Raw genomic sequence first — 27170 nt, 5'->3', positions numbered from 1 at the left:
CACAGACATGGGGGTGAGACCCTCAGATGGATACACTGCCATGACAGCCACAAGTAGAGGAAAGGTAATGGGGGAATAGTTTGAACCTCAGCATAATTCTACTTGAAAGCCCTTTTTGACCACAAGACAGACTCTATTCTCTTTTCAGATGTGTTCCCCTTTTTACCCCCATCCACTGCAGGCTCCAGAAATAGCCTACTAAAGTACAGCTCAGCAGTTGCGCAAGCGTTTACTGTCAGAGGACAATATTGAGATCATCAATTCAGCTTTCTGGAAGTTTCTCAAGTATCTCAGAGCCCCAGATGTGTTAGTCATGCCAGTTTGAAATGAGCAGACTTTTGCTGCTTATCTGTAATCTAATTATGTTTTTCACTCAATTGTATCATGGGTGTATTTTTCACTCATAAATCAAGAGCATGGGTCAATAAAGGGAGTGGATCTCACACACAGTCTCATATGTCAGGCCATATATCTCAAAGATAAGACAGTGACATGTTCTGCGCCAAACCAGACTATACTGAAAAATAACACATGTATAAATTACACGCATCAAAAAACACGAGGCAACTGATGCAATCCTCAGTGATGGGAGCAAGACAATGGCTATTTATATGTGTCTGCATAGTGTGTGTTCTTATGACCTTGGTGTGTGTGTGTGTGTGTGTGTGTGTGTGTGTGTGTGTGTGTGTGTGTGTGTGTGTGTGTGTGTGTGTGTGTGCGTGTGCGTGTGTGTGTGTGATACTGTATGTGCATAAAAGGTTGGGTTTGCATTTGCTTGGACTCTCTGGACAACTGATGCAATCCTCAGTGATGGGGGCAAGACAATGGCTATTTATATGTGTCTGCATAGTGTGTGTTCTTATGACCTTGGTGTGTGTGTGTGTGTGTGTGTGTGTGTGTGTGTGTGTGTGTGTGTGTGTGTGTGTGTGTGTGTGTGTGTGTGTGTGTGTGTGTGTGCGTGTGTGTGTGTGTGTGTGTGATACTGTATGTGCATAAAAGGTTGGGTTTGCATTTGCTTGGACTCTCTAGGACTCTCCCTTTACCCTCTGTTTGTATGTGGGTCTTCTTTGGTCACTGTTTTTGTTTGTCCCTGGGATACTGCAGCCTCCTGTCCTGGACTGGTGTCTCAGTAGAATAGCATGACTGAGGTGATGACAAAACAAAGGGAGAAGAGAGACTTCGGGCAGAGAAGGCAGCCAACTATAAACACTGCAGAAACAGGTTGGTGTATAGGTACAACGTTTAATGGACCACATTCCACCACATTCATTGCACCTTTGCACTATTACTGTAAATTATTGCTGCGACATAACACTTGACATTATATTACGATTGTTATTATTGCAACCATTACTGCTGCTACACTACACCCTATGCACTACTATTGTCACTGTTTTATTATTACTATATTATATTGTATTGTTGATTCGTTGATTGTTGTTGACTGTTGTTGATCGAGGAGTAAGATCGGCTGTATGCGATGTACGTGACAAATACAATTTGATTTGATTTGATTTGATTTGATTTTGGACAACACAAGTTAGAGATCAATAAATGGAATTGAAAAAGTGTCAATCTCGAGTTAGATCACTCCCCCAGAGATCAGAGAGACCAGATGCCAACCACGCTGCAATTGATGACTTGAGCAGAAGACCATCATCTCATCCTACTGTCATAATCCCCATGGTGCCAGACACAGTAGTCAGAGAGAGAGGATGGGCTGATGAGGTAGGTCGACAGGGCTTCTGGGGGGCTGATGATATCTGACAGCCTGAACCTCTCCTCTGTGAGAAAGGACTACAGAAGCACACATGAAAGAATGGAAACCTTTCAAGTTGTAGAGTGGAAATTCCTGCAGATGTATCCCACTCTCATATGGCTGTGCCTGCGTTGGAGAAATTCTTATGGCCCATGTGGGGTAATTTGGGTGCTGTTTCAGTACACAGTGCTTAGAATCTTATACTCTTATGGCCTCTAGTGGTGAGATGTGTTGAGGAATTTGGTGCTGCAAAAATTGGTGCTGTTGAAGCTTGGTGCTGCATTCTCAAGCCTGGAGGGCTTGACTTTCTGTAATTTAAAGCAACAGTCTGAAATCAAAGTGGGCCACCAATAAACATGTAAACAATGGAGCTAATGCATCCCATGAGATTTGCATTTGATTTCTATGATGTATCTGTAGTGTTCAAGGAATGACAATCCATGAGGTAAAAAAAAAAAAAAAAAAAAAAAGTGAAACCCTAATGCAAATAACATTGACTTAGCAGAAAAGGTGGGTAAACCCCATTCACCAAAATTAAAAGGTGGGTACCTTTTACAGTTTACTGGGGTTTATCATCCATACATCACTCATAGCATGACTTTTGGGAGAATTCTCTGAAACTGTAAAATATTGGCTATATGACAACAAAAAGCACAATGCATGACTAATCTATAAATCATATTCTTCAAAATCATCAGGGTATGGCATAGGCCATTTATGTTACATTTAATTATTTTAGATTGCATGCAGTATACCTGCAAAATAAAGTTGGGGAAACAAGGTGAGCTCAGGCAATTGTGGGACAACCAAGGGGGCCTTCTACGAAATTGTAGCATCCGACACTGCTTCAGCTCAGCTCAAGTCAAGTCTGGCTCAGTGTGGTTTCGTTAGCAGCTGCAGGGGCACAGTTGTTGGTGAGGCCGGCGAGGCGAAACACCATCTTGACAATAAAAACGTTGAAGTTACACGAAAAAAAGCGCTGAAACTGCTACATCGTACGAAAGAAATATCTTTAAACACAGAAAGCCTAAAGGTAAGGAAATATGGTCAGCACCAATTTTAGAAATTGTTCGGCTAACTCCGTTAGCTAGCTAGCTTCTTCTCGTTAGCTAGCCATGTCCAGTCATCGCCTATCGTCGTAGACGAAACTCAAGTTTAGTGAAATGTGTCCTCACACAGTCAGCTAACTTGTTAGACAGCTGCTTAATTATTTAGCTAGTCACTTCAAATATGTGCAGTGTTGCCTGCCTCGTATCCATAGCGAGTTACTTGTTAGCTAGCTAACGTTAGTTATTAAATCCCAGTCGTAGCTAGTCAGCTAACGGTAACAATGTGCGTGATGAGGAGACGAGGCTAGCGAGAAGAAAAGGGGTGCTAGCGAGCCGGGCGGGTGGGGGTTGTGGGATGGGATTCAAGTTTTTAAGCCTATCTGGACGGATCATCTGTTTAAGATATTGAAATAAGCGGTTATTTATAAATTACTGATAACTTCAACTACCTAGCTAATTGTTAGTTGGTTAACTCGCTAGTTGGTCAACGCTCGGCTTTATCTGGTTTGACAGGTTTGATCCCGAGTCGACTCACAAAGGACGTGCAACTTATTCCCGTTTTCCCTTGCATAGTAGCTAGTCCCCGTGTGCTATCCAGTTTTCCAAAGAATAGTTAGACAGACAGCTAAATAACTAACTAGACAATGTAACATTAGCTAAGTTAACGTTTAGTCTACCATTTCTTTGTTTTATAGCTATGTCTAATTGCCTCAAGTATGTCTAATTAACTCAATTGTTATGTTCAGCTGAACGAGGCCTTTGTTATTACAACACCAAGTTGACCGTTGCTTGTGGTGCTGGTTGTTGGTAGCTAGCTATTACAGTGATTTGTTAACTTGCAACTGAATCAAGACATATCTGGTATCAAGGATAAACTACTTTAATTGCCTAGCCATTGTATCGTGAACACCTCTGCAGTCACCTATTGTATTTTATACTCACGTGATATAATGTAATCAAATGTAGATATGAAAGCGCTGATTGATGGGGCCAAACTGGACTAATTTGATAAAACAGATGTCTCTGTATTGGTGAAGAAGAGGAAAATAGACTTAATTTGTATTGAAAGATGCAACATTACATTTTGTACTGATAATGGTCTCCTCACAGATGCCTTCAGCAATGGTTGGCAACAATGCTGTTCAGTCCGCCAGTCCGGAGTTTGGTGTTGGGACCCAGTCTGAGGCCATGAAGCAGGTTCTGGGCGTGATGGACAAGAAGGTCCGCAACATGGAGAAGAAAAAGGTAATTATCCCTATATTTTTTACTTTGTGTGTGAAATCTCTCAGATCATATGCCTAGTTTAAGTCATGCTTGGAGGTCTTTATGTTAGACTGACATTGCCTCATTTATGGCCCTGTTTTGATTTCGGAAGGAAGGGCAACAGTAAGGCATTTTACCACAGGTATAGTTGGAGTAATCAATCATTAAGCTCTTCTGAGCAAAGGAGCTAAAACCACCATATGCATGCTGATGTAATTGTGAAATTATATAAAACAATCTTACAAAGATGTGACTTAAAGTTGCCACAAATAGAAAAACACACATTCTCAAATTCAGATCTCAAACTGTGAGGCCAGTGCTAGTTCTTACCCACTGGGGTTTTCTCATCTGTTTTGTACTCATGGCATTGTCTTGTTTTCATCCTCCTGTATCTGCAAATCTTGAATCCTGCCTGTTATGTTTATTCATATTTCACACCTAAGGAGAAACCAAGCCTATGCTGTATTCAGTCATGTTGAAAAAACGTCTGTTACTTTTTGATGACGTTGAAATGAATCAAACTAAAAAACAGCTGAGTGTTCAGGCTCCAGGGAGAGGTTGTCCTTACACACAGATACAAGATCAGCTTATCCTTCCAAGTCTTGGAGGAAAAAACCTGACCTTTGTGTCTGCAGTCAACTCCATCTTACTCCATTAGGGCTCACATAATAGTCCAGAAGTATTTGTTTCCTGTATATTGAGCTATGTTATTGCAGAAAGAGCCTCAGCAGATGTTTAACCTTGTCCAATGTTGGCCATGATGCTACAGGGCAAACTGGATGACTACCAGGCCAAGAAGAATAAAGGAGAAAGCCTGAACCAGGATCAGCTGGTGTGTACAAGTCACTACACTTTGTTGCCTTTCACACTTAATGCTCCTTGAGTGAGAACTTTACTGATTTCCCTTTGGCATGAATCTTTTCAATTGATTCCTATTTGAGAGGTTATTCTGTATCTTTCTAATGTTTTATGTCCTATTGTGTTTCTTGTGATGCATTGACAGTGTTAAAATCTAAATTATGTTTTGTCCTTCTCCCCACTCATCTCATCTGCAGGAGGCCTTGACTAAGTTCCAGGAAGTGACCTACAACCTGGAGTTTGCTCGGGAGTTGCAGAAGAACTTCCTGGCCTTGGGCCAAGAAGTGAGTGTGGTATTACTGTTTCTGGTCACAGTGACCATCCAGCCATACCTCTGACTCCATATTTTATTCTTATCTAGAAAATATTGAGAGAGAAAGAGAGCACAGTAATTAACATCTGTTTACTATCGATGCAAATGTGCCACAGTAAGCTCCAATGCCATGACACTGTTTGCAGGTCCAGAAGGCTGTGAAGAAGGCTGCCCGTCGGGAGCAACTGCAGCGTGAGGAGACAGAGCAGAGGCGGCTGAAGACCGTACTGGAGCTGCAGTTCCTGCTGGACCGTCTGGGGGACGAAAATGTGAGGCAGGACTTGAAACGGCCTGCCACCGGCTCCCCTCTCCTCACGGACACGGACCTCACAGCACTCGACAACTTTTACAAGCTTGTGGGACCTGAACGGGACCATGACGTCAGGTAGGGGCACTTTCGCTTTTTAAACACTCAGGGAATAGGAATGAAAAATAACTGATATGTAAATATAAATGTCTCTGACTGTTTCTTCAGGTTGACTGACCAGTATGAGGAGGCCTCTCTACACCTATGGGAACTGCTAGAGGGCAGAGACAAGGCTGTGACAGGAACCACATGTAAGTTGGCTTAAACATCTTGTGAGCCCCTTATGTTAATGAGTTGTAACTTAGCTCTCAATGTATTCTCTCTATTTCATACAGCATTAAAGCAGGATTTGAACTTGATTTAGGTCAGTTGCTCGGTACAGAGATGGGGGGTGAGACAGGGTATCTTAGAACGTATCTGAGCACATGGAAATGGGGTGAGTTGCTGAGTTAGCTTAACTGAGAGCAACCTTCTGACTAGAGCCATCCATCACACAGCCCCTCAGAGTAAAGAGGGTATGCTGGACATGCAGAAAGAAACTGTTAGCAGAAGCTATATCCTGGGTGGCTGGGGTGAGCTGGGGTTAGGTCTGTGGGGCTTGTGTTTCTGGGACAACTAGAAGGGCAGCTATGACAAGTGTAAGACAGGACACAGGGTACCTTGCCTGTCACTCTGAGCGTCCACCTCCCACGTTCCAGGGACAACTTTGCGTTTGATCATATGGCATTGTGGATTATAAATACCTGGAGTTATTAAAGTGCTTAATGCAGTGGATCCTAGCCAGAGCCTGGCACAGCGCTGTGGAATGGGCCACAGCTGTGATTATGCCCCGCACAGACCTATTAGCAAGTCTCACAGAGTGCCTGGCTTGCACAACGGTAGACTCTGTTTAGCATTGGGGCCTGCTAAATGGAGAATCTGATGCACTGTAAAAATGGCAACTGTATTTCCTATGATCTCAGGCCAAGGCCACATCTTTGTAACAGCTTCTGATCTATCCCTCTACACCAGACAAGGCACTGAAGGAGACCCTGGACAAGGTGCTGCTGAGTGGCTACTTTGACAGGGCGCAGACGCATCAGAATGGAGTGTGTGAGGAGGAGGAGGAGGAGGAAGAGGAGGAGCAGTCTGTGGCGGCCGAATCGTCTGAGGCCGGGGAGCAGCCTGCGGAACCAGGTAACCACGAATGTCTCCTCAGCACCTGACCAGAACACCACAAAACACAAGTGTACAGTAGACATGTTGTCCCCCGCTAATGATGTTGGTGAGGAACAACGCCCCTCCTTGTGTGAATGGGGTAACAATTATTCAGACATATCACTGAAAGGTTACCGGAACGTCTAGTGCTTATTTGATTCATTATCAGTCGTGCTTCTTACTTCTTTCCGAGGGTTTGATAGTATTATTTGAAAACAGTCAATTTGCCAAAAGGTGTGGTCTGAGGTGGGCTCTCCTCTTTGCACCCTATTCAGAAGTTTTTAATGATGACAACCTATCACTTTAGCCGCACCGTCATGCGATTAATCAGCGCCACCTCAAAGCTCCTGACAATGTCTATGGCAAGACTCGTGTTTTGTCAAAATTGGGCCGGTCAGTGTAGGGGACAATGACCGAGCCATAGTCCCCTCCCCGATTTCATTGTCGGGGCCAATAAATGTATTGACTTTGTTTTCACAGAAGGAACAGTTACTGAAGAATACACAGAGACTATTGAAGTGGAAGCCACAGAGGTGAGATTTCTCCTTGGTAACTTTGATGATGTAATGTCCAGAATCCAGATAATTGCTGTGCATTAAATGAGAATTGTAATGCAATAAAGGTGTCTTGTGTGGTCTTCTGTTGTAGTTTGTAAACAGACAGTTCATTCCAGAAACTGCATACAGCAGTACTGACAAAGACCAAGTAGAGGAGTGGACAGCAGAGGCCCAGGTATGCTGCATCCCTGCAGTTCTTATGTCATGTGCCATATCTCTACAACAACATTTTAACAAGTCACCCAGAAATTTGGACACATTCAATTCTGATTTCTTATCCATATTTTACGAGATACTCATGCTGTAGTCCTGGTGGCCCTGTAATGTGGTTGGCTGATCTGTCTCTCCTTCCGTGCCTGCAGGTGGTGAACGTCCTCCAGCACCAGCCCCCTCCCCAGCAGACCCCAGAGCCCCACACTGTGAACCCAGTCTCCCCTTCCCCCACACCCAACCCTGTGGTCAGGAAGATGGTCGTGCAGGACCTCATGGCCCAGTTGCAGGGGACCTACAACTTCATGCAGGTGAGGAATAAGAACCCCTCTAAACTGGTCGCTGTTGTCCTGTTTGCTCTGTGCCGGACCCTGTTGTGCCTCGTCTCACACTGACCACTTTGCTGTCTCAGGACTCCATGCTGGAGTTTGATGGTCAGGCCCTGGACCCGGCCATTGTGTCTGCCCAGCCAATGAAGCCTGGGCAGAGTGTGGACCTGCAGCAGATGGGTCAGTACTCATGAACCTGATTAACTTCCCAGTCCTGTCACAGCTCTTCAACCAATAGCACCACTCAGAGGTTGTAGTCCTATACACCATTTAACATGCATCTTTTGTGCAGTCCATTCAGAATCCAGACTCCCCCAACCAAGCACAGTACCTGGACAACTAGAATCCACGCAAGTAAGTAGCAGTGTTGACACAATGACACTTTAAACGAATTTTGATGTAATGATCTCAGTCAGGATAGGAGCTGGAGCAAATGATTCCCTCAACCTCCCCCTTGGCCTCCCCAGGTCCCCATGGTGTCCCCCACATCTGACGCTTTCTCCTCCACACCCCCCCTCTACCAGCCATCCCACACAGCAGAGCCCCGGCCACAGGCAGACGGCCTCGACCCCATTCAGGTAAACCCACCCCTGCTCACTGCTCCACCCCTCAGAGAGAGAGAGACTTTATACTTGAGTGGTGTGAGACACGGCTAACACTCATCACACCTGTCCTGAAGTGTGAGAGAGAAAACAATTGAAGTGTGACATCTTTGTCTCCCCTCCCTAACCAGGCCTCGATGTCCCTGTCGTCTGAGCAGCCCCCTGCCCCGTCCTCTTTGCCCTCTGCCTTCCCGCCTGTCTCCAAACCCTCCCACAGTGGCGGCATCAATGTCAACGCAGCACCATTCCAGTCCATGCAAGCGGTACGCTTTGTTAATGGAGGACTTCTATCCGATAACACTGAACTCTTACTAAACACTCATCCAACCCACACGTAACTCATTATACAAGTTGGAGTCCATGCACATTATTATCTGATACATTATGCTGGAGCTAGTCTATACAAGTGCAATACACTATAATAATGGAGAATATAAGCTCAATTGAATTTGGCAATGATGAAAAAATGCATCAAAATTCTTGAAACAGTTTGTCATATTTATTCTGTATCAAAATGAGTGAGTGTCCAGTATTGGCCTACATTTCTCAACCCCAAGCCTCACCCCCATTTCCTCCACTCCTTCCCCTCCGCACCTTTGTCAGAACAGAATGCTTATTTTGTCTTTCCTCCATTTTCACATAAAGCATATAGTAGAGTTTGACATCTCGCTAAACTAATAGCTAGCGAATGTTTGCATGAACTTCAACTCCCTGCTGCTCGATGTCAGTAGATTTTAGTGAGTAGATTAAATTATCTATGAAATGGGATGTTGTTGATTGGGTAGCTAGTAGTAGCTAGCAACCAGCTGTAACATTGATTGGCTAGCTGCGCTGTCTGTCAACCACCAAAGATACACGCCTCGTCAACCCTGAAGCAGTTTGAGCAGAGGACAATAACAAAAGCATAAACTAATGTAATTACAGTCGTCCGACTTTAAGCTGATTTTAACTAGAGCTGTATTTGGCAAACCATGGACAATTTGTATGGCATGTTAGTCTCACAGTCAACGGTAAATATGCTATTTAAATATGCTAATAACCGTAACATGGGTGTATGTATGGACTTAGTGTGAACAGTTTAAGTCCTGAGTTTGTTTCTCACCTCTAATACACACAACACTTTGGTTATATCCTTTTCCTCAGGTCTTCAATCTGAATGCCCCTGTACCCCCAACCAATGAAGCAGAGCCTCTGAAGCAGCCCAGCCAATTCCCCAGCAGCTACGGCCAGGGCTTCAGCAGCCCAGCAGAACACCCTGTAGAGCAGCCTGACATCCAACAGGAGGCGCTGCAGTCAGGTGAGGGGGGGGGGGGGGGGGGGGGCTAGGGCTGGAGGGGCTTGGGATGGGACATGGGCTGAATCTTGAAGTCTTTGCTCGTGCCCTGACATATTTTGACATACATACTTGAGATTCGCCCAGAGAGAAGCTGGGACTGAAGAGCAATAAGAGCCTGGATAGAAGGATTTGAAAGGGAATTATTGAATATTATTGTTCATAAGATGATGATCATGATGTTTTCCACAGTTGTTGGCGGCTTCCACAGCCAAGACCAAGGCCTGTCGTCGGCAGGGGGCCACCAGGCCCTGTCCCAGCAGCAGTCGTCCCCGGGCACAGGCTTCGTCCCAGGACGGAACGGCCAGTCCTTCTACAACAGCAGGGGGGCTGTGCCTCGCGGAGGACCCAGGAACCCCCGTGGCATGATCAACGGCTACAGAGGATCCTCCAACGGTTTCAGAGGTACCACATTCGTCTAGTTTACTGCAAGAACGCTGGTTTGATACCAGGAGATGTGATTGATCATCTCTGCCTTATTTGGCTTTTCATGAGATCAATGGTTCTCTTCCTTCAGGTGGATATGATGGCTATCGCCCTCCTTTCTCGAACACTCCAAACAGCGGTTACGGACAGACCCAGTTCAGCACGCCCCGGGACTACTCCAACAGCACCTACCAGAGGGTAAGGACTGGAGCTGGATATCAGCTATCACCTCCCTCCAATAGCTCACAATGATACGTACGCTCCTCCAGGTGTAATGTTATCAAGTTTGTTTAAACTCAGATTAGATGACAATACCACTCACCCAGGGTGTTGTTTTGTAGCGGTATCTAGATAGCATATTGGGCTAGGCCTATGTTGGGCTCATGGTTGTCAGGATGTTGCTGTGGCTGTGGGGGGGTGTCTATGAGTTACCTGTTGTGTTTCCACAGGAGGGATATCAGCCAGGTTACAAGCGAGGAGCTGCCCAGGGACCTCGAGGTTGCTCTCGAGGTAATGCTCAAGCGATGCGATCCTAAAGCGCTTAAAGGACTGTGAAGTTCCGCCACATTGAACATTCAGAAATTATGAATGTTTGCCCCTGCTCACTTTTATAAAAAAAAAATATATTGTTTGTTTCTCATCTGTGATCTTTTTTTTCTGGCCTCTTTATCAGAGTAAGCCTGCTTTGGTATGTCTAAGATACTCTTAATGTTTTAACACACGCAAAGCTGAAATCCACAGCATTTAGATTTATCAGCAAGTCTGTGTTTTAAACAACAAATAGATATTCCTGTAAACTTGAAAGATTTCATTAATTTATTTTTTGTACAAAATAAATGCAAAAAAACCTGCCACTGTTGGTCCAATCCATGAGAATCTTTTATATTTTCTGTCACAGCCCCACCCTGTCAACCACTCCCCCCTCCCCCAATGCTTTTGGTTCTCATAGCATTTCTTTTTTTTTGTTTTGTTTTTTGTTTTTGTTTTTTTGTTTTTTTTCATTCTTATGTTCTCCCACCAGCTCTTCTTTGTAAGCTGATGTTACTCCTTGAGAGACTGTTTCAATAAAGATGTGTTGTATTAACTGCTGTCTGCTGCTAGTTTCTTTTGATTTGTCCCTGATCCTCCCTCTGTGGGGCTGCCTGCCTGCCAGGCTTGTCCTCTGTACCTGTCAGTAGCCTATCCTTTGGGGTCAAATTGAGTTAGAGGATTTTGGTTATGCTTTGCTGAAAGGACTGCTGTCTGCTACTGCTGCCCTCTCGCTTGCTGTGCTCTGCATTCTAGTGTTTGGTGGAAGGGGTCTGTCTTTTGTCCTCAGAGAGCATGCAGTATTTCATATCCAGTGCATGCCCACAAACATCTATAAAACCTTTGTTGCCCTTTAAGTCTCTAGAGTAATCCTGTGGCGTTATTTAAATCCTCTGCAACAGATGCACTCCCCTTTGGCTTCATCTGGCAAAATACACTATTCTGCATGACCTTGCTAAAAGCTCTCGGACAGAAGTAGTTTATTTTTACATATATTTCAGACTTTCATGTGTATATTATGTTATTGTAGTGTACTATGATGATGTTTAGAGGATGAGAAGATGGTAATACAACTGTGATGAGTACCTATGATGGTGTTATTAATTTGCTGCGATGTAATTCCCTGTTACTGCAATACATAGAAAATATTTCATAAGGCTATAGGTCCTTATGATCCCCCTCAGTTTCAGGGTTATTATTCAAAAATAAAGTTGATTTTGCTTGAGAATTTAGAAATAACTTTCCAGGTCGATGCATACTAGTCAATGAAGTATATGTGCATCCCTGCATGACTTGTTGGTTATATTCCATGGCCACAGTCATGCCAAACTTCTCACCTAACCCATAAACAGGGGGTACTTGTAAACTGGGACTAGCTGATTCTGATTGTGTTTGTTTGCTTGGTGGTTGCAGGCCGAGGGGGACTATTCAAGCCCAGCCGAGGAATGACCCAAATGGCTGCACAGCAAGCCAACTAATCTTGGACACCACCCGACTCCCTTCTACCTTCTCCACCTAGGGCAACCTCCTTAAATTCTACCTTTCCCTGTTACTCCTGGACCTAGATCATACCTACCCATACCTGTCTACTATTCTCTCTAAATCAGTCTGGGTTGGTTTGGTGAAGCACCAGTCTGATGCCATACCACCCTCAGCTCTCTTACCTTTCCAACCTTTAGCTTTCTCAAAATCATATGCTGTTGCATAGCCTTAAACTGATCAAGCTGGAACGTGTGTGCCTTTGCTGTTGGACTGTTCATTTGGTTGTTGATAGGCAATCATTTGCAAAACCGTGGCTGGGACTCGGGTACAGGTTTAGGGGGAATGTTATGAAAGACCACACTGCTGACTGAACATTTTATCACACATAGAAATGTTGTTGTGACAATGTGGTGTGTGAGCATGGTTGACTGTTGGTCTGACAGAATGACAGCTTCATAAGAGCACTTTGATATAGCCAACTGCGGCTAGGCTGTAGTCGAGTATTACAGACAAAAGGTGTTTAAAAGAAGATGTCCTGTGCGTAAAATACATTTTGCTATGGTCATACTGTAGATTTCAAGTGATGCACTGAATAAACGCGCTGTTCTTCTGTAACTTCGCTGTGGTAATTTTTTCAATCTTTATTATCTGCTCCTTTTCAAACATCCCCATATCTTGGAACTGATGTACACTCTGGAGGTTAAAGAAACGAAAACAAATCAGAGAGGTTGACTGACAAGTAATAACGGCTTTATCAATTGAACAGAAATGTTGATCATAATCGTAAAATGTGGCACTCCAGAAAAGGCAAGAGAGAAAAACATTTCCCCATGCAAAGAATTTGGTGAAAGGGGCGGTTTGCAGAGAGCAAAAGATGCTGCATCCCATTTCTCCACCGTACTCCTGAAGTATGTACTTGTGTTCTTTCTCACGTTCATTTAAAACAATAGGGTTGGTCAAAGCATGGACACTTAGACCAATTAATTCCTATTTAAATCCATGTTGGGAAGTGCACAAGTGCATACTAGAGTTGAGAAATGGGATGAAGAATTCAACTTCATCTCCAGGGTAAGATTCATGTACAGACATGTGCTAAACAGATTTGGGATAGTGCCAGGAGATCATCAGCTGATTTTCAGATTTGCACAGCAATCAAGACGATCCTAAGAGCTTGTGGTGATCGACAGACAGTATACCACCCAAGTCTATCAATAACAATCTATAAACTGTAGGCCTATCTGTACATCTATCAATAACAATCACTATTGTGTTCTGTGACTTGAGAGACAGTTTTTACTTAACTTGATTTACTGTAATGCCCCAAAAACCATCCAAACAAATGTGAGATGGGTTATCTCCATAATGATCTTGTCCTTATTTGGGTTGAGTGGCATTTGGCAGAACACAGTACACAATTGTTGCAATTGTTAAGACAGACCGCATAACACTAAATATGCCTCAAATTGTAAGATGTCCCAAAATGTATTGACATTGACATAACTCCCAATATCAAAACTATTACACAGTTGGTCCGGCATGAACAAGTCTCCACAAGGTTGTCAATTTGACTCCAGCACTTACTCCTCTGTCCATCTAGTCTGTTTCCCTGTCAACATTTTCTACTGTTTCAATAAAAGAACAAAACATTAAAAAAAACATTACACCAAACCCTGTATTTTGTCTGATGATCAATCTCATGTCACACACACCTGTATAAGCATACTGTATAACACATATTCCCTGACTGTCAAACATAAAATACTCATGTACAAAAAACCTAATACAAGTTGCAGTTGCAAACATTTTCAGGACTCGGAGGTTCGTAATAAAATCCATAAGTGTGGTTTTATCCATAAATCACATAGGAAGGATAGACATGAGTGTCTCAGGTTGTCCATCCCCATTTAGGATTCAGCTCTGTCAGCGATGATGTCAGGAGAACAGGGGTCACACATTGACACATGGAGGGACCTCTAAACCCTGACTGGAGTAGAGTTGCAGAAGTACTGTATAAAAGTCTGTGGGCTTGGAAGCATGGAGCTGTGGATGAGCCTCCATACATATAGTTACAGTCCTCTGACAGCTGTAAGTGAGTGGACTGGTTCTTAAGGGGGCCTTATGGCAAGTCATGTTGGCCCTGTGGTACAGCTTGATGTCCTGGGGGCAGATCCTGGTGGCCTTGGGGCAAAACATGGTTCTGGAGGGGTACTTCATGGTGGTCTTGGGGCAGGTCTAGGTGGACTTGGGGCAAGTCTTGGTGGCCCGGGGACAAAGGATGGTCATTTACATTCAGCTCCGGGATAGCGTTCCCTTCAACTGGACAAAGTACAGAGTACGTTAGTTTTGATACATTGTTTGACAAAACAATACTCCACATTTTCACATTTCAGTGTTCATTTGCAGTAAAAAACTAAAAAAGTCTGTTCTGAAAAATGTATAGCACATCCTGAAGGAGACATGAATGGATGTAAAGGTCACTCACTGTGAACCTCGGGTGGCGGCTCCACATTCTGGGTTTTCAACCGTTCCATGTGTTCAACTGCCTGAAACCACAAAGGCAAACATAGAGAGTGATAAGCACAGACACCTCAGTAAACTGTTGGTGAGATAGGAGATAACTCCATTGTTCATAATAGGGTTTATTGAAGGGGTGTATTATGGTTGTAGAGGGCCTATGGGTGGTGTGTTCTGCCATGATGACTGGTCCCTCTCACTCCTTACCTGCTGAAGCTCTACTTTCTGAGCGTTGAGCTGCTCCTGCTGCCTCTCCAGCTCCTCCCTCTGTTTCTGGAGATCTACTGCCTTCTGGTTAAGGTCCTGTTCCTGCTGGGCCAGATGCTCCTCAAACTCCCTCATCTCCTCATCAGTGTAAGCTTGGTTCTGCTCCAGAGTCTAAAAGAAGAGGCACATATCATTTCATAGCCCTAGTACCTTTCCTTATTAGCACGAGGAGGAACATGATTACAGTGTTCTTGACTGTGGAAGTCTTCATAGATACAGTACAGTTATGGGTGTGGTGCATGTTACTCTTGCAGTTGTTTAGTAATGGGCAGTTGGGTTGAAGTATTAAAATGTATAAATATATAGAGTAGGGTTAAAACCAGAAATGCCTCACCTCCCAACTATCAGGCTCCAGAAATTCCTTTTTCTTTGTGGCAACCATGAACTCGTCTCGGGAGACCAGTCTGTCTTTGTTGGTGTCCACCTATGAATAGGGAGATCAGAAGCTTGTTGTGAGAGACCATTTAAATAATCCCCTGCCCCCTCAGATGTATACATTCTGAAACCAATCATATGTATAACTTTCAGTTACAGTAACTCGTAAGAATATGTAGCATGCCAGGTTCATTGGATTTTAGTCTACCTCATTCATGACATGCTCTCTCATCCGCAGGCGCTCCTCCTCCATCTCCAGCATATCATCCTCTTCATTAGTGGGATCATAGATCTTCTCAAGCTGAGGCCACAGAAGAAGAGAAGAAGTTATAGAAGAAGTTACCTCAAAACACATTTCATCGTCATCACAGGTTTTAGGAAATACAAACTAAGTGACAAAGCTTTACCTCCTTCGTAAACAATGCCTCCAATTCCTGTTCATCAAAGAAGCCATCTCCATTGGAATCTGCAAATTGCAAAACAAGTTGAAGAACTTGGACTCTAATGCTCTGGTCTATGACAATGATTGATATTAGGACTTACCATGCAAGTTGAAAAAGGTCTTGGGGTCAAAATCTTCAGGGTCAAGACCGTCTGCTTCCTCCCAGACCTCTTTGAGCTGATTCTGGCTACCCTACACAGAGAGAAACATTTTAAACTCCAGTTGGATACATAATAACTCACTTCAGCAAGGGCACTCATGATTATGTCATATCTATACAATATGCTGGAAAAGTTGAATTTACTGGATGGTTGACTTTAGGATGGTCTGCATGCTTCTTCTTCATCTCCTCGTAGTGCTCTTCCTCCTTCTTCCTCCCTTCCTCATCCAGCGTCTTCAGGTGTTCCCGTCTGTCATGCTCCTTTGTCATCTCGTACTTCTTAAATTCCTCATGGCGCTCCTTGTCATAGTTTTCCAGATCGTTTGTGGCCTTGTGATCAAATAAATACAAGTTAAATGTCCCATAAAGAGAGAGACTATGTAAACATCCATGAAATCTGAGACCACAAAAATAAGACTTACTGATTTAATGAGTCGGTCCAGATCATCCACCTCAAAGGTGTGTGGATTCATATGGTTCAGGTACTCAAACTGTTTCAGTAGGGCCTGGTGGTCTACTGCCATATCTGTAATGTTTAACATAAAGGGAGTCGTTCACACAAACATACTTGTTATGCGCTTTTTACAATGAGGTATGCCACTGTTTCTGATGCTCTGACGCTGTAACAGTAATCCAGTGTTGTAGGGATTGCTGGCCAAAGCTCAATAACCCTTCCTGTGTACACATCTGTGCTTGCCAGTAATCCTGCCAATTAGTAGTAAGAGTTAGACATTGCTGTTGTGTTGTGATACTGTGTTTGAGTCACTGTGATTCCCTTATGACTCACCCCATTCTGAAACACATGGGATGATGCACAGACTCTTTGCTTTAAGACACATTTTTCACAAGTTTATGAAATTTGGCTACAGCAAAAACACATTTTAACAAATCAGCCCAAAAAGTTAGTTCTTGGTCATGCCCAATATAACACAACAGGACAATAGATTATGAAGTAGAGCAAGTTTTTGTCTGTGTATCACTGAGCAGCATACCATTCCCTCCTTCGATGTCTTGCTTAGCTTTGATGAGTGTCCGTAGCCTGCTAACCTCCTGCCTCTTTAGCTCATCCAGTTTTGTTCTTACATGATGGCTGACAAAGTCCAGTTCCTTGGCCAGCTTCCCTTGCTGTATGACAAATGCATGATGCAAAGCTTATTTATCATAAGGCTATACACCTGTTGTATAATATTTGTCATGACCAACAAGATTTTGAGTCAGTGGTAAGAGACCGAGTATGACAAGCTGTTAGAATACCTTTATGTCCTCCATATCTGTGTTATGGAGCTTCTCTCTGAAATGCTGATCTTTTTCAAGGAAATCGATTACCTCCCTGAGGTAGCGGTCATAGTGGAGTCCAGTGTCCTTCATTAAACAAAAACAAAACATCAAACCCTGGCACCGTATATGCTCAACACTACACATAGCCTAAACAACACAAACAGATTTGTTTGATTAGGTGTATCATTCAAGAAACATTGATCAGTCTAACAGCGAAGTGGCAGTCAGTAAGAATATCAGTCTATTCTTTTTAATTCATTTGAATCCCTGTTGACCTGTCTCACAGGTCTAAATGCCTGGGCGATGTGAACCTCAAATAACTGCTCTCTTCATGGCGGTCTAGAGCCTTAACTGCTTTAATTGTGTGTTTGTTTCAACAGCTGGGGTAACATCTGTTCCATGTCTCCGGGTGCAATCTTACTGATCCACCATCTCTTACCACACTTGGCGGCTGCTCTTGGGCTTTGTCCTCCGGTTGTTTCACTTTCGTCTTGTCCACACTGATAGGTACTGCCTCCAGATAGAGCAGCTGGATCAGCAGTATAAGGCTGCTGATGAGGAGAACCCGGCTCCAAGACATCTGGAATTACACCCATGCAACACAATACAATCGTAGGTCAAGATGACACACTACATGGTATGATGAGATCACCTAATTGGTATCTATGCCTCATCTAGCGTAGTTGTATAACCTTGGTCATTGGTCCTTTCAATTTAGCTCGCTCAGTGTACTAGGAGTGTTGCATCTTCTCAACCTAGCCCATCCTATGTGACAAGTCGAACATATTTGAATTGTCAGTCTATGTATGTGGGTGCATCTCAATAGATAGACTAATATGAAAGAAGGTAACAAGCTTCTTTTCATAGGCTCCTCGCCTTCACCACGGTAAACAGGTGAAAGAAAATATTTTATAAAGGCTTAGATCATGCACTGGTGATCAATTGGAAAGACCAATTTTTACTGCCAAGAATCGCAATCCTATGCTCTCACCCGAGTGTCATGCAGGTGAAAGAGAGGAGAAGAGGAAAGAAGGAAGCCACCAATGTTTGTACTGCACCTTTGAGTTAGCTAGCTACCTGACCCCACAGAGGCTATTTTTTATGACAATTTCGCTAACACCATAATGCTAGCAGTATCAATCACATTCACAAATAACAAAATTGCTAGCTATCGAAATTGAACGTTTAGCTACTGCTACTGTTAGCAACTGTATTACTCTCTTTGGCTAAATATACAGCAACCTGGCCCATTTTTTGCTGGATAGTTGCTGCAGATTATTATGGCTAATATCCTCCTGTCAAGTAAGTAGTAGCTAGCTAGCTAGCTGTGTCATAATACTTGCCAACCTGTCACACTCACAAAATGCTGTAGTTAGCTAGCTATCTAGATTAATTTGACATTCAGGTAAGGCTGGGACTTACTGTGTGATTGGAGTCACTGTAAAGCTAGCCTGCGTTACCCTCTATCTTTCCACACTAGGCAGCAACATCTGTCAAGTGTCAACAGAAAAACTAGTACTTTAGCTACTTCTGTGCTTCGAGTAAATAATTGTCTAGCTGCAATTGGATAACATGTGCAAGCCCCACCTTCAAAACTCGCGCATCGATGTCCGAATGGACCATTGAGACTGCCTGTCAAATACCTAGGAAACTACTGAGCCATCATGTTACGTTGCACTAAATCGTACGTGGCGTGTCACAGTTCACCGCCGTGCACAGCTGAGTTTATTTTTCTGCCACCAAATGGTTTTATCGGGACTAATGTAGCGAGAGCTGATACAAAGTCAGGAATGAATGGAAGGACTGTTTCGATGCATAGTATTTTAACTGCAGTAGCATGATTATCTTGTATGGCAGGTGATCATGATTGGAAAATGTCAGGAACTGCATCTCAGTCACAGAAAGAATAAATGCAAAGCCTCATTTGAATATTAAAGCATATTTTGAGAAAACTAAATATACAAGTACAACACACATGCGCGTGCGCGGAAAGAGAGACACGAAAAGGAACGTCACTTCCTTTTCTAAATCTTTACTTCCGAAACCTCGGCCCTAGCTTGGCCAGAGACGCGGCTTCACCTCCTTCTTTCCCCTCAACGCCAACATGGGTCGTATGCACGCACCTGGGTGAGCATGTGTTTCATGTTCAAAGAACGGCATTTTGTCATTATGACCCTGAGCCGAGCGGATTACCCGTGTGACTAAACTGCGTCCACTCAAACATATATTTTTTGCGGATTTTAATGGTGCCATTTTCTGAAATGTTGCTGTTTTACATGATGGCTAGCTAGCATGCTAACGCACCCGGTTGCTGCTACGACTGACAGTCATGGTCGCCCTTACAACCCTAGCCGGCTAATTGATTGGGCCATATAGCGTTAGCTAGTTTGGTAAAGTAGCAGCAAGGTAGCGTCAGCGTCTCATTAGCTGTGTTTTTCCTGATGTTTTCATGACTTTTGTTTTTCAGCAAGGGCCTGTCCCAGTCAGCGCTTCCCTACAGGCGCAGTGTGCCCACAGTAAGTGGAACGTATAATAGCAGTCACTGTTTAGCTTGTCTGTGGCCTATAGGCTAAACTTTAAAGTATTTGATAAGTCACACATTTGTCTTGGTAAACTTCCAGCAGTGTAGAGTATGTATCGTATTTAATCACCATGTCCACTGTAATCTCGGAATAAGAATATTCACAATTTTGAGAGATGGATGCAAAACCTAGCTAAGCATCTCCCTCGTCTCCGTTCTTCAACAGTGGCTGAAACTGGCATCTGAAGATGTAAAAGACCAGATCTACAAACTCGCCAAGAAGGGTCTGACTCCCTCTCAGATTGGTAAGGATTTCAAGCAAGTGTGAAGTGTAAGATGTAAAATGTCTTGCATAGATGTGTCCCAATGTGGAAACAGAATGGTTGTCAGAATATGCTGACATTTCTCCTACCCTCTCCCCAGGTGTGATCCTGAGGGACTCTCATGGTGTGGCCCAGGTGCGCTTTGTCACAGGAAACAAGATCCTGAGGATCCTCAAGGCCAAAGGCCTGGCCCCTGACCTGCCAGAGGACCTCTACCACCTCATCAAGAAGGCTGTTGCTATGAGGAAGCATCTGGAGAGAAGCAGAAAGGTAACTTCAGTTCTTGGACGATATGGATTAACTTTCTTTATGCCTTGCTTGTAAAAGTAGTCCACAATTAAGAGCACAACACTGCGGAAGCTGATTTGGTGAAAGTCCTGGTCTTTGTTAATCCACCAGCACCGAATGCAAAGCCCACCCTGTGGTCTCCATTTGTGTTCTAAATGATGCCGTGCTTGCTACTTTGTATACGTGTTGACAGATCTTGGAGAACCCCAATGTGGACATCCAGTGAGGTTGCCCTCACGTGGTTCTGTCCAAGTGGCTTATAGGAGTGTAGTGCCTTCCAGTGCCATGACATACAGTCCTGTTCCACAACATTGAATAGAAAGCCTGTTCCCAGCCTTCTGGCTGATCAGGATCGGTGTCCTGCATATTCCTATGTCTTCCCAGAGCCCTTGGGCCACAACTGGGGAGGCAAACCATGTAGTGCACAATTTAGATCATCTTAACTGTCCCTCCTAAAGACCTCTTCATTCCCACTACCCCCCTGTACAAGTTTCTCTACTGTAAATAAATAAAAATGAATGTAATTCTTCCTTCTTCTAGCATTGTGACTGCCAATGGCCCCTGGTCCTAGCATAGATTACTTTCTTATGATGATAGATGATTCACTTACTTAGACAAATGTATTTCTTGTAAGTCGCTTCGGATAAAGGCGTCTGCTGAATGCCGTAAATGTAATGTAATTTAGATCCCAAATAAAATTGTTCAGCCACTTGTTTGGCTATCCTGGGGAAGGGGACTGTGTATAACACATATAAACACATTGCTGTGTTTTTTCCTAATGAAGGACAAGGATGCCAAATTCCGCCTGATTCTCACCGAAAGCAGAATCCACAGACTAGCCCGTTATTACAAGACCAAGAGAGTACTTGCACCCCAATGGAAGTAGTAAGTATTGTTACCTACTCGTACAGCTTTACTGAACTTGGTTTGCTGATGGTGTAGGGGGAAATGATTGATCTAATATCATGCTTGTTAACTCGCAGGCTGAGAGATGGTTGATCTGTTGAGATACAATGCAGCAAGTCGACTCTGGCATGCGCAACATGAATATAATCTGGGGAGTGGTTTTAAATATCTGTTCTTTGTTGAGTAGTTATGTTTGTCTTTCCATGACATTACCTCCACTTAGTTGTACATTTCATTGTCCTGTTCTTTCCTCATAAGAGCTGAGATATTTCTAATGTGCTAGATTAACCTTGGAGGTAAATTAGCAGAGTGGCTGCTCTGTGCCAACCCTGCCAGTCCCCTTCACACATCCTGCCCACTGACTGGTTTTCACGGGTGCTTTTGAAGTTATAAGTTGATTTGTGATATCTACAACACCATGGCCACCATGTTAACTATACTCATGAAGAATACCGCTTTTATGTTGCCAAATCATCAGTGTTATAATGTGAATGCTGTTAGTTGATTGCAGAAATACCCTGCTCTTTCTCATTTGTTTTCCCCTTTCATCCACAGCGAATCCTCTACTGCATCTGCTTTGGTGGCATAAGTCTCCTTTCACACAAATAAAAACACATTTGCAAGGACCTTATCTGCTGTGTTTCTGATTCAGTGCTCTAATGGTGGGGGATGAAAGGGAGGTAGAGGGTACACGGGTGTTTTGTCCAATGGCAGTTGCCAATTCAGTGGGGTGCAACACTCAAAATGTTGCGGATAGAGATGTAATGTGTAGTGGTACTTAGGAATAAAATATTTATCTTGTTTCTCTACGGCATGCTCCCCTGAATATCCTGTAATATTTTTCTCTCTTAAGGTCCATGTAATGAATGTAGAGATGTTAGGAAGCAGTGGTAGTAGTTGTAAACTTAAGATAAATTGTCAGGAGCAATGGAATAGTCTCTGAAGTGCCAACTCTGCATGCAAGGCTTGTTACATAATGGTTTCAAATACTTGAAAAACTAAGGCCATCTGCTTAACCCAGGTCTGCTTTCTTGCTCAAGTGTTTGGTGAATTTGCTTTCTTGTTCAAGTGAGGGAAAAGATGCCAGTGAATAAAGGGAAGGCTTTAAAGGGTTAGTTCAATATTCTTTATCTAGGCACATGGTTCCTAGTTTCTCAGCCATACCTCCAGATCATGTTCTCATGCCTGCTTTGGAGGTCTGGAGAATTTTAGATTGGCCACTCACCTCAAATGAACTCGCTGACTTTGTTCCCCAATCACTCCCATTCTTTTTGTTAGTGGTAGCTAAAGACTCACACCGGAAGCTTTCAAATACTGGAAATCTGGAGCCACGCCCCTCTACTGGGGAACAGAAGTTTCCTGATCCCACTACAAATAGTTTACTGACTGCCACTTCACTGTTATTTTTATGTTTCAATAAACTTTTAATGGGATTGTGATGCAATTATGAACAGTTAGCTGGCATCACCATCAATCTACATTATAGTTGCTGCAACTTGCACTACTACTTACACTGTATTACTATTGTTATTGTTCAGTCAATACTGCTGCTACTCACGCTACACTCTTATGCACTACTATTGTCACTTTTTTAAATGATAATGTATTACAGATTGTTGTCGACTGTTGTTGAGTGAGGAACAAGACCCCGAAGCATTTCACTATTGTCAATTACGTCTATGCGATGTGCATGACAAATAAAAACATGATTTAAATTGATTTAGTTTAAAGACAATTGTACAAAACCCTTATTCCGTACCCCAGTAGAGGGTTGTGGCCACCATGGAACTTTTCTCTACTTTCAAGGTAAGGAACCATCTAATTTCGCCCACCAATTGGCTCAATTCAATCCTGGGGACGAGGTTAGGAGCCATCTGACTAAATTGAAAAATATTGAACTAACCCCTTTAATAGGATGGTTTGTAACCAGTTGTATATGAATTGTAGGTTGCATTATGTTGCTTTGATCAATGTGCTCTAAATAATTGGACTGAGAAACCCTGGTCTCTAGGCAACCTGATGGAGTGGTGGAGTTCTGCTGTGCCCTACCAGCCTTCAGCCCTGCCTCCCAGCCCTGAGACACAGCAGGAGAGGTGGTGGGGATGGGATCTAACAGACTGGGCCTCTGCCAAAATCAATCAGCAGCCTTTGTTCCTGAGCATTTAGAGAGGCAAATTAATGTTGCGTAATGATGGAGATGGGTGATCTATGAACTAATTCATAATGCACCATTTTAACCACAAGGGGTCAGTATTCAACTGTTTAAAGTTGATTGAACCAGGTAAATGGTCTTGGAAAAATGTTTCCTCTTCCTCTGTCTAATCACTTATTTGTTTTAATCGTACACATATCTGAGGTTGCAGTCATGTTCTTTGACAAGAAATGTTTATTCATGAGAAGTTTCTGGAAACAGACTCACACACAGGTACACAGGACAGTTTCTCTCTAACAGTCTCCCATCCCACAGTCTTTAATTCTACCAGGAGGCAGGCTCTGATTAATGGGCCCTAGCCCACCTTTCAACCTGCAGCCCTGCACACTTGGCCCTCTGGGGAGATCCAGTGTGGAACCTGGAAGCTGTACTTAAAGGCCAGATACCGTTCACCTGCCAGAGAAAGATCTTGCTTAACAGATATTTCCTTGATTGATCCATGAATCAATGAATCCATTTTATTTTATTCATTTTAATGTATATGCGTATACTGGTTATGTATTCTGTGATTTCTAAATATACCACTCATGTTATGCATGCCAGAGGAATAAAGGCATTTTTTCAAGTTTTTGCTTCCCCCAGAATTGGTTAATACGCAGGTTTATTACACCAACCCCATATGTTTTGGAAATAATGCAGCTTCTCATTATTTTCATTGTAATGTTGATATGTGCCTAAAATTACTTGAAAGCATTGGATCTCACAGTTAGCATATTTGTTAAGCTATATAATTTGATGAAATGGGGAGAGTTTATTTGTTGGTGATTGTTTTGAAATCACCTCTACAGTTTAAAACATCACAGATTATCTACCTCACTCCTGCAAAGAGATCAAGGGGGAGTTTTCAAATGAAGGTCTCTCAGATTTGATTGATTTTGTATCTTGCCTTCTGTTGGTGCATAACTGCCTTAGACAGAGTCATGGTTTTAGTGGCTCAAGAGTAAAAAGCCATCTTAATGTGTGAAATCAGATTGGCAGGTAAGAAAGTGATAGAGTTCTTTATTGCATTTGCTGCAGAGCCCCTTCAGCAAGCAGTGATTCAGACAGAGCTGGATGGATGATAACATTGAGTCACCTTGCTGCATTTTGAGCCTCTGGCAGTGGAGAGGCAGGAATCAGCAGCAGCAACAGCAGCAGCACCCATACTGCAGAGCTGCACTGGACTGCGCATCATTGCTGTGTGTGTGTGTGTGTGTGTGTGTGTGTGTGTGTGTGTGTGTGTGTGTGTGTGAGAGAGAGAGATAGAGGAAGAGGGAGTAATCATAAATAGTGGAGCAAGGTCAAATAGTGGAGCAAGGTCAAATAAGAGCAATTAATTGATTGGGGACCTCACATGATTCCACTGCAGTGTGATGTTCCTCCTTCCCCACAGTTCAGTTTAACAGGTTTTTCCTCAGTCTGAGGTGCTGAGAAATGCACACTGGTACTGATACAATGCCTCTGACCAATCCCCACTCACTCTTAGTACTGCAGTAGAGTGAAGATTACACCAGAGTTGAATAAGTCTCCAGGACAGTTGCTGTTTGAGGATCCAGTTGAATGAGGAAGGCAGAGTGTCAGGAGACTTGTGCCAGAACTCCATACATGAGTCCTCATGGGGTTAGAGCTGTCAGCCTCTCAGTGCTGGTCTGGCCCTCTTCCCTCAGCAGCCTGGCTCTGAATGTGTAACACTGCCACCCTGAGACCTCCTTTCAATCATCAGAGAAACGAGTTTACTCCGGAAGTTCCAAATAGAGAAATTACCACAATTGCTTATGGTATATATGTTATGTATGGCTGTTATTTATTCTGCTCTAAAGTCTGGTTTATACACGGTTGCATGACCACTGCATGACTTCTGCAAACGACCACAGTTGTCCTTTGATGCAACATAATTTGCTTTATACTTGGTTTATAGTGGTCCTCTGTGGCTCAGTTGGTAGAGCATGGCGCTAACAACGCTTATACTCAGTTATAATATCCCCTCAACCCCTTTTTGTGTGTGTGTGTGTGTGTGTGTGTGTGTGTGTGTGTATGTCATGTGCATGCATGAGTGTTTGTGCACCTGAAAGGCTGTGGAAGTATTTATTGAATACTAACATTAAAAATATATTTTGTGTTGGCCTAAACCCATATGAAGAAAACCTGAATTACAAACTACCCTCTGCAAAGTTTTTGCTTCTGTATGTTTGTGCTGTCTCAGACATGTTATGCAGAGTCAGCACTGGGGTCTGACCACCACTACGGATTAGCTCAATATGCCAACTATCCAATCATTTTTTAACTCAACTTCTGGCTTCCTTTTACCCTCCAGAGTTTGCCTGTTTGACCTCTCACCATCTTTTTAAGAGGAACAGTGCAACGCACCAACAGGGGATGCGCCAACAAAGCCTCCTCCAAAGGGATTCACTGATCAAATATTTATAATGCATAGGGCTGTTTGATGCCCCCTTCTCCCTAGGAGTGCACTCTGGGATAGTGTTTGTTCACAGAGGAGATTGATAACCTTTACCTCACAGGAAGCCCATGAGGATGTGGAGAGTAATTCCTCTATCCCATGGAGTTGTTTTGATAAATGTATTGGGAGCCAATGGATTCCCTTATAAATAGTTTAGATAAAAACACTGCATTGCATCAGGTTTTTTTAATTGCCACTACCTAAATCCATAGAAAAGCAATCCAGTCTCATACCAACTTAAATGTTTGTAGTAAAGATTGAGTTGTCATAGAGACTTAGGAGAGAGGCCAGAAGTGGTGACATGACAACTTCCTGTATGCTGTCCAGTGATACAGCTCTTTTCCTCTATACTAGGCTAGGGAGATGTACTGTGACTTTGAGCTTTGCCTCACACACCCACGTTAAATTTATGGGCAGCATCAGAAAATTGGGCAGGTCCATTTGATGCAGTGTAAGCATTATTGTAATGTGTCATGGTCGGGAAGGCTCTCTGTGCTCAAGGATGCTGCGAGGGAGATGTGAGGCTGACAGATTCATACAGCTAAACAATGGCATTTGTACACAAACACATACACACACTTATTGTACACATTCCTGTGTGTGCACACGCATGCATACACACACACACACACACACACACACACACACACACACACACACACACACACACACACACACACACACACACACACACAGAGGGTATAGATGGTCTGCCTATAGGTATAGATGGTCGCCTAGGGCCCCAGAATGTCAAAACATTTTTTAAATAATATTAATCTATATAACTTTAAATCAAAACACTATAGTTTGGGTTTTGTTCAGGGGGCCCTAGTGCAACCTGCATACAGATGTAGTGTTACGTAGTAGGGGACGGGTGCAGGTTACATGTAATGTTCAAGTGTAGCACACCTCACCCAAGCCCCTGGGACACCGGGTATCTATCTGAATACTTCTTAGTTTAATTGTAGAGATAGACCATTTCATTCACACATTTAAACACATATGGTCAGCCAGCCCTGCCACCCAATGAGACTGGCTATTAACAGCGTTTCTCTGATGACAATGGCCTCCTGTGCTGTTGCTTTCTTGGTTCCTCTTTTGTTGTGACCTTGTCCTGCTCTGGGGAGAGGTCCTGCCATGTCAGTGTATTTTTGTTCTGGTCTCTCAGAGATGCCCACTGACACCTGATAGGTCCTTGACCTTCAGTGTGAGGGGGCTACTCCCACTCCAAAAG

At 43.4% G+C, this 27170-nt stretch overlaps 3 protein-coding genes across 5 annotated transcripts; 2 read left to right on the top strand and 1 right to left on the bottom strand.

Moving 5' to 3' along the window:
* Positions 1–1184: 1184 nt before the first annotated feature.
* On the top strand, positions 1185–12281 carry caprin1a (cell cycle associated protein 1a). 3 transcript variants are annotated; one of them, XM_083664985.1, is made up of 19 exons: positions 1591–1728; positions 3919–4053; positions 4841–4903; positions 5127–5213; positions 5389–5627; positions 5718–5800; positions 6561–6725; positions 7227–7279; positions 7395–7478; positions 7666–7824; positions 7926–8022; positions 8135–8196; positions 8310–8420; positions 8576–8707; positions 9588–9741; positions 9970–10182; positions 10295–10401; positions 10653–10713; positions 12145–12281. In XM_083664985.1, the coding sequence occupies exons 1-19, from the start codon at positions 1684–1686 to the stop codon at positions 12207–12209; spliced, it is 2115 nt and encodes a 704-aa protein (XP_083521111.1). In that variant the 5' UTR covers positions 1591–1683; the 3' UTR covers positions 12210–12281. The 3 variants fall into 3 exon arrangements, with proteins under 3 accessions (XP_083521110.1, XP_083521111.1, XP_083521112.1); XM_083664986.1 differs by lacking the exon at positions 1591–1728 and adding an exon at positions 1744–2792; XM_083664984.1 differs by lacking the exon at positions 12145–12281 and having other exon boundaries at positions 1185–1728; positions 10653–11281.
* Positions 12282–14329: 2048 nt separating this feature from the next.
* nucb2a (nucleobindin 2a) lies at positions 14330–18779 on the bottom strand (the record flags this gene model as incomplete). Its single annotated transcript, XM_083664987.1, has 13 exons — positions 18672–18779; positions 17689–17829; positions 17226–17333; positions 16964–17096; positions 16394–16497; positions 16116–16301; positions 15913–16003; positions 15777–15835; positions 15578–15670; positions 15329–15418; positions 14935–15105; positions 14696–14756; positions 14330–14529 (listed from the first exon to the last, which is right to left on the bottom strand). Exons 2-13 carry the CDS (start codon positions 17827–17829, stop codon positions 14330–14332), a joined length of 1437 nt encoding a protein of 478 aa, XP_083521113.1. The 5' UTR covers positions 18672–18779.
* A 489-nt stretch (positions 18780–19268) lies between these two features.
* Positions 19269–21914, top strand: rps13 (ribosomal protein S13). Its single transcript, XM_083689556.1, has 6 exons — positions 19269–19376; positions 19717–19765; positions 19997–20075; positions 20194–20363; positions 21166–21266; positions 21843–21914. Exons 1-6 carry the CDS (start codon positions 19354–19356, stop codon positions 21874–21876), a joined length of 456 nt encoding a protein of 151 aa, XP_083545682.1. The 5' UTR covers positions 19269–19353; the 3' UTR covers positions 21877–21914.
* The last annotated feature ends 5256 nt before the right edge of the window (positions 21915–27170 follow it).

The sequence above is a fragment of the Argentina silus genome (genome assembly GCF_951799395.1).
Source record: "Argentina silus genome assembly, chromosome: 2".
In the NCBI taxonomy this organism is placed as follows: domain Eukaryota; kingdom Metazoa; phylum Chordata; class Actinopteri; order Argentiniformes; family Argentinidae; genus Argentina; species Argentina silus.
This window is presented reverse-complemented; position numbering and strand designations above follow the sequence as displayed.

Coding starts and splice junctions, on each gene's coding strand:
- rps13 (XM_083689556.1), top strand. CDS start 19,354: ATGGGTCGTATGCACGCACCTGG. Junction 20,076..20,193: donor TCTGACTCCCTCTCAGATTG/GTAAGGATTTCA, acceptor CCCTCTCCCCAG/GTGTGATCCTGAGGGACTCT. Junction 20,364..21,165: donor ATCTGGAGAGAAGCAGAAAG/GTAACTTCAGTT, acceptor TTCCTAATGAAG/GACAAGGATGCCAAATTCCG.
- caprin1a (XM_083664984.1), top strand. CDS start 1,555: ATGGAATTGAAAAAGTGTCAATCTCGAGTTAGATCACTCCCCCAGAGA. Junction 5,214..5,388: donor TCCTGGCCTTGGGCCAAGAA/GTGAGTGTGGTA, acceptor CACTGTTTGCAG/GTCCAGAAGGCTGTGAAGAA. Junction 10,183..10,294: donor ATCCTCCAACGGTTTCAGAG/GTACCACATTCG, acceptor CTCTTCCTTCAG/GTGGATATGATGGCTATCGC.